The sequence below is a fragment of the Microchirus variegatus genome (genome assembly GCF_963457635.1).
Source record: "Microchirus variegatus genome assembly, chromosome: 22".
NCBI classification, from domain to species: domain Eukaryota; kingdom Metazoa; phylum Chordata; class Actinopteri; order Pleuronectiformes; family Soleidae; genus Microchirus; species Microchirus variegatus.
In genome coordinates this window covers 19490598-19501577 of record NC_139823.1, presented here as the reverse complement: position 1 = coordinate 19501577, position 10980 = coordinate 19490598, and the positions used below count along the sequence as shown (strand labels likewise).

Below are 10980 nucleotides of genomic sequence, written 5' to 3'. Positions count from 1 at the left end.
AAAGTAAAACTTGATTAAACTAAACAAGCCATTCATGTTGTTATAAATCGAACTCTCAATAAAGGAGTGAATGTGTTTATTATTTCAAATGCTCTCTAAACTCTGAAAAAAAAATTACTCCGTAAAACAGAAAAAAAATTACTCCGAAAAACAGGAAATAATTAGACAGAAAAACAGGGGAAAAAAATATTAGTCAGAAAAAAGATTATTCAAAAAATCAAACCGAAAATTAATTAGTGAGAAAAACAGGATTTTTTTTTTTCAAGTGAATGCAATACGCTTCCGTAGGAAATAAATCATTTTAACTCACTAATTGTTTATTCATTAACATACTTTTTTTACGTATTGACTTGTCTGTGAGTCTACAGTAAAGTTAAATGATAAAATCAGTAATTTTTTCATTGTTCATTGTGAAGCTAACTGCAGTAAAACATCAGCAGATGAGCGACAGTCTTTAAGGTTCTTTTTTTAATTGACACATCTGCAGAAAATAGTGAAAGTTAATAACATTACAATCAAGAAGGAAAGAAGAAATGGTCAATTATTATTGGTCAGTTAACAATTTCATGAAGATTTACGCCTGACTTCAGTAGTTTTTGTGAACACAGACACACATTTTAACAGAAATAACTTTGTTTGATCCTTTGTTGTTTGTGTTGACGTGAGTGCTGTCATGAACACAGTGAGGTTTATCATCAGTTCATCATGGCCTCAAACACATTGATTCTCAGTTGTGTGTTTCCTCTCTGGATCCTTCTGTACGACACACTTTTATACTTTGTCGTCTGACGTCTTTCTGTCTCGTCTTTCCTGTCTGTTGGTCTGTCGTCCTCCATCACGGTCACATCTGATGACCGAGGATCTGGAAACACAAACGTCATCATTTTCTTTCTTTATCTTCACTGTGAGACAGACTTTAACAACAGGAAACTGAAGTAAGTAAACCACTCACTCTCCCACACCAAAGCCCATAGAGAAAGTCAGTGATTTTAGCTCACAGGGACACAGGAGCTGCTGGTCCTCTGCTGCCTCGTGTGGTCACTTTGTGTCACTGATTTAAGTCTAAATTAAATATTTTTAAAGCTGAATTCACTAAAATCAGTCATTGTAAGTTAGTGATGGAGGCAGCAGTGGATCAACAACTCCTGTGAACTCCTGTGTGCTGTGATGTTAAAATCACTGGTTTACTCTATGGACTTTGGTGTGGGAGAGTGAGTGGTTTACAAACTTCAGTTTCCTGTTGTTAAACTCTGTCTCACAGTGAAGATAAAGACGTGAACATGTTCTTAAAGACACTTCAAACTTGCCCTTTAATGTTTTTAAATTGATGTAATTTGACATTTTAACACTTGTTAGGATAATAAAGTGACAAAGTGTGTCCCAAAATAAAAGATTCATATAGTTTTTAGTAGATTTCAGTGAAAACACAAGAGCTTAAAGATCAACATTCCCTCACAGAGGTTTATCCCTCAGTGGGATGTGAAACTTCACAATAAAACCACAGCAGTGTTTCACTCTCAGTCTGTTACGTCACTGCTGTTGAGCTGAAATATGACGACTAGTTCAAATAAATAATCAGTAAATCATTTAAAGTCATATTTTCAGATAACATGTCAAAAGCAGTACTCTCTTTGTCCACTAGACGGCACTATGATGTAAGAGAACAACTGGAGAACACACAGTAAACACTGAGACACAAACATGAAGCTGAAGAGAAAAATAAAGTCATGTTTAGACACAAGACACAGAAAATATCACCAGAAAAATGTCATATTTAATCTAACGATAACAGTCACAGCTGATTAATGAAGGTTATATTTAAAGAATGACATTCAGAGACTAATAATAATGGACGTATTGATGTTATAATGACAATCATTTCTCCACACAACGACTCACACAATGCAGTCATGACTCATTATTTATCAGATGTTTTTATTGTAAGAATAAAACTACGTCACTGTACAAAGAGTTTCAAAAACCTCATATTTGGGGGAAAGAAAACAAATGTTTAGGAGCAAATTTACAGTAAAAAAAAAAAATCAGACAATGACACGTTTCTGAATATTTAAGTGTCATTATTTCTGAAAGATAAACGTACGTTAATGTTAAAAACTCAATAAATTAGAGCAAATAAATGCATCGAGGCTGGAGTTCACAGGATTCTATAAAGACGTAACTTAGCAACCTAACGTATTTGTTAGATTCTGTCATTATTACGGCCTTTTCTTGTGCTGAAACTATAACTGTGTTAGAAAAGTGAACGAGCGCCCTCGTGTGGCTTTGCAGGAGTACTGCAAATGTGATGTTTTTTTGGATCACCTCAAAAAAAAAACACTCTAAGAATAAACTAAAGTTTTGAAACATTGTGATCGGTTACATTTAAAATCAAAACTAACATTCTGACGTCTGATGATTTTAAACCTTGAAAACAGCGCCCCCTGGTGCTTCAGTTCTTCAGACTCAGGTTCTAACGCTGGATGAAGCAGAAGCTTCTGTTTCCGATGTTTTCTATGATTCTCTGCGACTCTGACACTTAGCTTGTTGTTGTTCTCTCCACGCAGCGAGGACCTCGTCGTCCTCGGCCTCTGCAGCCGCTCGAGCTCTGATCCTCTGCCTGGTCTGAGCGATGAAGGTCTCGACGTCCTCCTCCTCCTCCTGCTCCTGTTTCTCCTCCTCTTTGGTGGCCCTCCCTCTCCTGGCTCCGCCCTCAGTCTCAGCGTATCGCCTCCTGGTGGAGACGTCGTCGTAGCTCTGCTGAGCCTCGTCGTCGTCGTACGTCCTCCTCGCTCTGCTGGAGCTGAAGCCGTTGCAGGAATAATCTGCGTCGTCGCCGGTCAGATCTGCTCGTAATCTGGATCTGAACCTGGAGCCGTACGTCTCCTCCTCCTCCTCCTCCTCCTCCTCTTCATCTCTGCGGAAATCAAATTCAGAAGCGGAGGCGTCCAGATCATCGTAGGGATCTTCTGCAGCTCCTGATCTCCTCGGAGGAGGCCTGACGCTCCTCAGCCAGTCGTCCACGCTGGTGTCCTTGTCTTTCTCCAGCGCCGTCTTCAGGTTCAAACAGCCCGACAGACCGTACGTCCTCACAGGTTTCTCCTTCTTCTTTGCCTCCTCCAGAAACTCCTCCTCTTTCCTCTTCCTCTCCTCCTCCTCCTCTTCCTCCTCCTCCTTTGGTTTCTTCTTCTTGTACAGTGTGCTGCGTTTGTTGTCCTCCAGGATCTTCTTCTTTTCGTAGGTGGCCATTTTGTCCCTCATTCCAGACTTGATCTCCTTGTCCATGGCGTCCAGTTTGCCCAGGTCCACCTGGTCCTGGAAGAGGCTGAAGAGAGGAACACTGGTGGTGGTGATCTTCTTCTTCTTCAAGCTGAAGGTGGAGTCCAACACCGAGCCTTTAGCGCTGAGACCCGAGAGGCTGCTGGAGCCTCCTCCTCCTCCTGAGAGGAGCGACTCGGCTCGACCTCGACCTCCAGAGTAAGAAGCTCCGCTCAGTAAAGACGCTTTATCTTCATCTCCTCCTCGGCTGGAGATCACACTGCGAGCTCCTCCAAAGCTCAGCTCTGAAGCTGCTCGCGAAGGAGGCGGCAGACTCATCTCACTCTGCTTCTGTTTGATGGTCTCCGTCACAACGTTAGCGATCCAGTTCTGGATGCTGGCCAGGTTGACCATGGGTTCTCCTCCTGGACCCTGGACGGTTGGGACGGGCAGGATGGGAGGAACCGGGGTGGATGTACGAAGAGGAAGAGCTGATCTGCTGCTGCGAGGCTGCGACACTGAAGATATGACGGAGGATCTGCCGCTCAGCGTGGACACGGTGTCGTCGTTGGAGACGCTGGGAGCTCCTGTGACTCCAGCTCCAGCCCAGAAGGCCGACAGAGGGATCGTTCCTCCACTGACGCAGCTCTCGTCGTCCCAGCCGCTCAGAGACTGACTCTCCTCTAAGGTCTTCTTGGATCGCTCCAGCACCTCCTCTCGTCTCTGCCTCCGTTTGACCGTGGCGGAGTCCTCGCCTCGACTCATCTCCAGGATCTCGTCGGGGTTCTCCTCGCCGTAGCGCCTCTGCTGCCGCAGCTTCCACGCTTGATACGCCGTCAGGTTGACGTCTTGGAAGGACGGCGTCCTCGCCGCGCCTCCCTCGCTCTTTTCTCCGTCTCCTGCGGAACTCCCGTCTCCGTCCTCGTTCTCCTTCTTGTTCCAGCCGAAGTGGATCCTCTTGATGCGCCAGCGCTCCAGAGGCGTCAGCTTCTCCTTGTTGTTGTGGCAGAAGTTGTACATGGAGCTGGTGTCGGAGAGGATGCTCTGCACCTCCTCGTCAATCTTCTTCCTCCCTCCTCCTCCTCCTCCTCCATCTTCTGTCGCGGTGCTCTCACTTTCCTCCTCGTCGTCTTTCTTGCGGTATCGAGCGGCGGCTTGTTCCTCGATTTCTCTGAGCCTCTGTTTCCAGAGATCGGAGTAGCTGGTGCAGCTGGACGTGGACACGGCGTCCGAAGGCGGACGCCTGCCGCGGCGCTTCAGCCGCTCTTTCACCGCTCGCACGTCCTCGCTGGTGACGCTCTCCACGTCGGCGTCCGCGCCGTCCCTGATCCTCTTGGGTCGTCCTCCTGCGAGAGACTCCTCGTCCTCGCCGTCGCTGTTCAGCTGCGCCTCCAGCCAGTCGTCGTCCTGGTACTTCTCGTTTCTGCGCTGCCACTCGCGGATCATCCCGTCGAGACCGTCGTCGTCGTCGTCCTTGGCCTCGCGGTCGGGGAGGACCAACGCCTGTGGAGCGCCGGTCGGTTCCTGGTTCTCCGGTCCATGAGCTGAGGTCAGTCCACTCCTGAGAGCGGCGGCGGCTGCAGAGGAGGCCACGCTGCTCATCACACTCTGTCCATCTGTCTCCTCCTCCATCATGATGGAGTTAGCTTTGACTTTGACCATACTCTGGTCGTCCTCCTTGTCCGTGTCCTCCTCCTCCTCCTCCTCATCATCATCTCCAGCTTCGTTGAAGATGCGAGCCCGGGCTCGAGCGTCGATCACCGAGCACTGACTGAGCGTGTCGTCGTCGTCGTCGCGCTCCTCCATCAGCGCATCGTTGAACTCTCGCAGCTGCTTCAGGAAGCCCTCGTTGGGGTTGATCGCGCGCTTCTTCCTGACGGACGTCAAGGCCTCCATGACGGACATGTGCTGGAAGATCATCAGGTACGAGGCCACCAGGACGGCAGAGCGACTGATGCCCATCATGGACACCACGAGGACCTTTCCTGCAGGCGGAGAACACGGTGAGCAAACCTGGATCTGATGTTGTTTTTAGCTAAGACAACGAAGACTTTCTCACCTTTGTGCGTCAGCAGAGCTTCGTCCAAGAACTCGGCCGTCGGTCTGAAGTGCGCGGAGATGTCCGAGTCTGGGAAGTCGTCCACCTCGATGCCCATGTACTGAATGTTCATGCCGGCGTAGAAGCTCTCGCCCGTGTAGACGCCGGTGCCGTGGGCGGTGTTGAGGACGTGGGTCACGCCCATTCGCTTCAGACGAGCCTTGTTGACGGCAACAGATCTGAGAACGGAGAACGCAGAACGTCTGTAACGTGAACTCGTGAACTTCCTCCGTCGTGTTCAGTGACCGCGGACGCCACTCACTTCTCAGCGATGAAGATGCTGGGCCACACCTCGTCCACGGGGTTCATGGGAGACTCCAGGCGGTCCTGCACCATGGCCCTCTGGAGGTCCAGCACACAGGGAGTGTTGTAGGGACTGCGGTCGTCGATCATGTCCCTGACCCGGTTGTAGAGGTCCTCCACCATCAGACCCTCGGCTGTTTCTAACATGGAGTCTGGAATGGACTCTGTGCGCACACGAGGAGGCAGCTCTGAGGAGAAAGGAGGAGGTTTTTAGCCACTTAAGTCTATGTCACATGTTCACGTCTTTATTTCACTGTTAGACAGACTTTTACAACAGGAAACGATCCTGAAAGTGACTTTTTAAAGAAAAGCACAGATAAAGAGAAGCAACATGTGATCTTTGTGTGATTTTTTCTTACTTTTTATAGATTTATTGTTATTTTTATTCAATAAAAAGTGACCTTTTTACTCTCATTTAATAGAATTTCACCTGAAATAAAATCTATAAAAGTTTGAGCCACTGAACACCAAATAAACTCAAGTCTACGATATCTTTAAGAACACGTTCACATCTTTATCTTCACTGTTACTTTTGTAAACCACTCACTCTCCCACACCAAAGTCCATAGAGAAGATCAGTGATTTTAGCTCACAGGGACACAGGAGCTGCTGGTCTACTGCTGCCTCGTGTGGTCACTTTGTGTCACTGAGGTTAATCGAAACGTGAGTTTTCAAATGCCGAATTTGACAAAACAATTATATAATAATATTGTAACTTAGTGATGGAGGCAGCAGTAGACCAGCAGCTCCTGTGTCCCTGTGAGCTAAAATCACTGGTTTACTCTATGGGCTTTGGTGTGGGAGAGTGAGTGGTTTACAAACTTCAGTTTCCAGTTGTTAAAGTTTGTCTAACAGTGAAATAAAGACGTGAACATGTTCTTAAGATATAGATATCAGTGGAAAATGAGACAGTGAGAATATAATAACACATTAGTTTGAACAAAAACTCTTCTACTTAAATTAAAGATGGTCATGATCGTATGTATGAACCCAGCTGTGGGAGAACACATGGCATACTTGCATTAATTATGGAGCTGCTGCATATATTACATCATCATGTAAAAGCATGAAGTCTATTTGTATAAAGTACACGATGGAGACGATGGAGCGAGCGCTAACCATCGCTTCATATTCACCAGCACTGATGGAGATGGAACACGGCTCCACCGCTAATGTGACGCTAATGTGACGCTAATGTGAAGCAGGAGTCACACACACACACACACACACACACACACACTGTGACAATGAGAAACATTTACATCTGTGTGTGGTAACAAGGTGAAGGAGTGAAACATGGATCTGCTTCCATTTGAGATAATTAGAGTCATTGAATGTAAAAGTCACTTTCGTCTGATTCCTGCTCTGAATTCTTCTTCTTCTCATTTGATTTAAAGATGAAGATGAACTCAGGAAAGGTTTTTCTGCCTTTTTCAAAGTCTGTACTTTTATAAAAACATGGAATTTAAAACCTACATTGGTCAGAAAAGAAGATGCTGTTACGTGTCATGTCAAGGCGTTATTGTAACTAATGCTAATAGACATTCGTATTTGCATTAATCTGCATAAATGCAAATTAACAACTATATTTAAATATCATCAACACTGAGAAGCAGCTCATTTTAGCCACTTAATCTGATAAAATCCACGTCAGATTAAGTCTGTGATGTCTTGAGAACACGTCTTTATCTTCACAACAGGAAACCGAAGTTTGTAAACCACTCACTCCCCCACACCAAAGTCACTCACTCTCCCACACCAAAGTCCATAGAGAAAACAAGTGATTTTCACTGATCACAGCACACAGGAGTTCACAGGAGTTGTTGATCCACTGCTGCCTCCATCACTAACTTACAATGACTGATTTTGTCAGTTCAGCATTAAAAATCTTGCATTTTGATGTATTTCAGTGACACAAAGTGACCACACGAGGCAGCAGTAGACCAGCAGCTCCTGTGTCCCTGTGAGATAAAATCACTGATTTTCTCTATGGGCTTTGGTGTCGGAGAGTGAGTGGTTTACAAACTTCAGTTTCCTGTTGTTAAAGTCTGTCTCACAGTGAGATAAAGACAGTCGTAACAGTGACAGTCGTTGGTCTCACCCTCGTTGATGATCTTCTTGGCAGCGATGGCTGACGACAGGTGAATGGGCTCCATGTAGATGCTGGCGGCATCAGAACCAGAGATGCTGGAGAATCTGGACTCAGACATCATGGAGAAACTGAGACACAGACACACAGAGAGAGAGAAGAAGGTGGTCAGTCAGTCAGCAGCTTTTAATCTGGAGGAAACATCATGAAACAGGAAGTGGCGTCTCACCTGGGGGAGGAGCAACGCAGGTAGTGAGCCTGGACTCCTCTGACGCTCCTCTCCTCTTCACCTCCATCAGGAACAGCCTGATCTCCACCATCATCGCTCTCACTGGACGACGCCATGGCAACACAGATCCCTCAGCTCTGAGCGGGGAGGAGGAACACTGGTCAACCACCAAACCTACTAACCAACCGGTCAACTAATTAACCACAATCAACAAAACAACTGACTCCAAACAGACAACCACAACCAACAAAACACAAAAACACAACCAGCCAACTAATTAACCACAACTAACAAAACAAACCCACAACCAACTAACCACCAAAACACAATCAGCCAACTTATCAACAAAAAACCAAGAAAACACAACAGGTCAACTAATTGACTAACCAAACAAACCCACAACCAACTAACCACCAAAACACAATCAACCAACCAGTTAACTAATTAAACACAACTAACTACCCACAAACAACCAACTACACCTAATTGCAATGCAACCAATACCAATCCAGTAATACTAACCAACCAAACAAACAAACACAACCAGCTAATTTTCCACAAACAGTCAGTCAACTTATCAACCACAACTAAGCAAAAAAAAACACAACCAACAAAACAACTGACCTCAAGCAACTAACCATAAAAAACAGTCAACCAACCAAATAATTTACCACAACTTACCAAAAACACAACAACCACAACCAGTAAAACAACTAACACCAAACCTAACCACAACCAACTACCCAAAAACAACCAACACTGAACAACACCAACTAACCACTGTCAACCAACTAACCATGAAAACACAATCAGCCAACTTATCAACCAGTCAACTCATCAACCACAACTAACCAAAAGAAAACCACAACCAACAAAACTAAAGAATCCCAAGCAACTGACCATAAAAACAGTCAACCAACCAAACACAACACAACACATTCATTTACCACAAACACCAAAACACACAATGAGCCAAACAACTGACTCATTTACCACAACTTACCAAAAAAAAAAAACGACCACAACCAGTGAAACAACCAACACTAACCAACACTAACCAACAGTAACCAGTGTGAGCACTGACTGACTGTGACTGAGCTGCTGTTATAATCTGATTTCTTTTAAAAAGTAACTGACATCACTGTCATAGACTGTGTGAGTTAGTGTCTGTGTGTGTGTGTGTGTGAAGCCTCGCAGTCTATTTATACCTGAAGTGACAGCTGCCTCAGTGTGTGTGTGTGTGTGTGTGTGTGTGTGTGTCAGGCCTGAGAGCAGCAGATCACTGACAGAACAGAACAAACTACTTTAAAGTAACACAACAACAACAAACTTTGAACAACGGTATCACACACTGAAATAAAAACCTCTTCTGTGTGTGAGAGAGTGTGTGTGTTCTTACCTCTGTGTGTACAGTGGTCAGAGTGGAGGAGGTGGTTTGTTCTGAGGCTGATGACGGTCACAGTGACTCAGAGAGAGAGAGAGAGAGAGAGAGACATAGAGAGAGAGAGAGAGAGAGAGACATAGAGAGAGAGAGAGACCCCCCCCCCAGTGTCACCTGACACCTATGACTCTGTCACTTGTCAGAAATAATAAACCCTTCACAAACTTTAGACATGTTTATTGCATTAAAGAAAAAAACCCAAAGTGCACGAGTGTGAGAGGACACACACAGTGTGTGTGTGTGTGTGTGTGTGTGTGTGTGTGTGTGTGTGTGTGTGTGTGTGTGTGTGTGAGTGAGGCGGAACATTCATTTAGAAGTGAAGGCACATCAACAGATCACTGAGACAAACACACAACAACATCTTCATGATCACAGGTGAGGACTGAGAAAGTCACTCTGTCTGCACCAAAGTCCACAGAGAAAACCAGTGATTTTAACATCACAGGGACACAGGAGCTGCTGGTCTACTGCTGCCTCGTGTGGTCACTTTGTGTCACTGAAGTTAATCCAACATAAGGATTTCAAATGCCGAATTTTACAAAGTTAGTGATGGAGGCAGCAGTGGATCAACAACTCCTGTGAACTCCTGTGTGCTGTGATGTTAAAATCACTGGTTTACTCTATGGACTTTGGTGTGGGAGAGTGAGTGACTTTGGTGTGAGAGAGTGAGTGGTTTACAAACGTCAGTTTTCAGTTAAAAAAACAAAGCTATACGTTCTTAAATGTCGTAAAAATATTGCTTGTCAATCGATCTCAGTGTTAGACAGACTTTAAACCACTCACTCTCCCACACCAAAGCCCATAGAGAAAATCAGTGATTTTAACATCACAGGGACACAGGAGCTGTTTATCCACTGTTGCCTCCATCACTGATTTTCAAATATTATTATAATATTATTTAGTAAAATTCGGCATTTGAAAACCCACGTTTCGATTAACATCAGTGACACAAAGTGACCACACGAGGCAGCAGTAGACCAGCAGCTCCTGTGTCCCTGTGAGCTAAAATCACTGGTTTTCTCTATGGGCTTTGGTGTGAGAGAGTGAGTGAGTTATTTTACAAACTTCACTCTCCTGTTGTTAAAGTCCATTTAGAAAACATTGACATTAAATTCAATCACGTTTCAAAACCAGTGAAATCATCAACTCAGCGTCAACACTTTTCCCCTCACTGTGAAGGCGTAAAAGAGTCAGAAGTGATGGTGAAAAACCCGCCGCTCTGAGCCTCGTCTTTGCTCAAAGGCGTCGGCGTCACTTTTCTGTAACTGAGTTTTTTTTTGGCACTTTTTTTGCCAACATGTAAAAGCAGGAGAAATGTGAACAAAGCTGAGTTTACAGTAGCAGGAGTGAGGACAGAATCATCAGGTCAGTGAACACTCACACACATGGTGTCGTTGAAGAGAAGCAGCTTATTTACCTGTGTAACATTACAACTGTAAACACAGCACACCACAGCTGTCAATCAAGGACATTGCACTTTTTTCTTGAGGTACGAACCTGAAAGTGACTTTTTTAAAGAAAAGCACAGATAAAGATGTGATGTGAAAATGTGATCGTGACTTTTT

At 45.0% G+C, this 10980-nt stretch overlaps 1 protein-coding gene across 1 annotated transcript; it reads right to left on the bottom strand.

The window, feature by feature from the left end:
- Window positions 1-1915: 1915 nt before the first annotated feature.
- Window positions 1916-9442, bottom strand: dusp27 (dual specificity phosphatase 27). The gene is made up of 6 exons (XM_083908514.1): window positions 9374-9442; window positions 7975-8111; window positions 7758-7876; window positions 5616-5844; window positions 5315-5532; window positions 1916-5240 (listed from the first exon to the last, which is right to left on the bottom strand). Exons 2-6 carry the CDS (start codon window positions 8088-8090, stop codon window positions 2512-2514), a joined length of 3411 nt encoding a protein of 1136 aa, XP_083764640.1. The 5' UTR covers window positions 8091-8111; window positions 9374-9442; the 3' UTR covers window positions 1916-2511.
- Between the last annotated feature and the right edge of the window lie 1538 nt (window positions 9443-10980).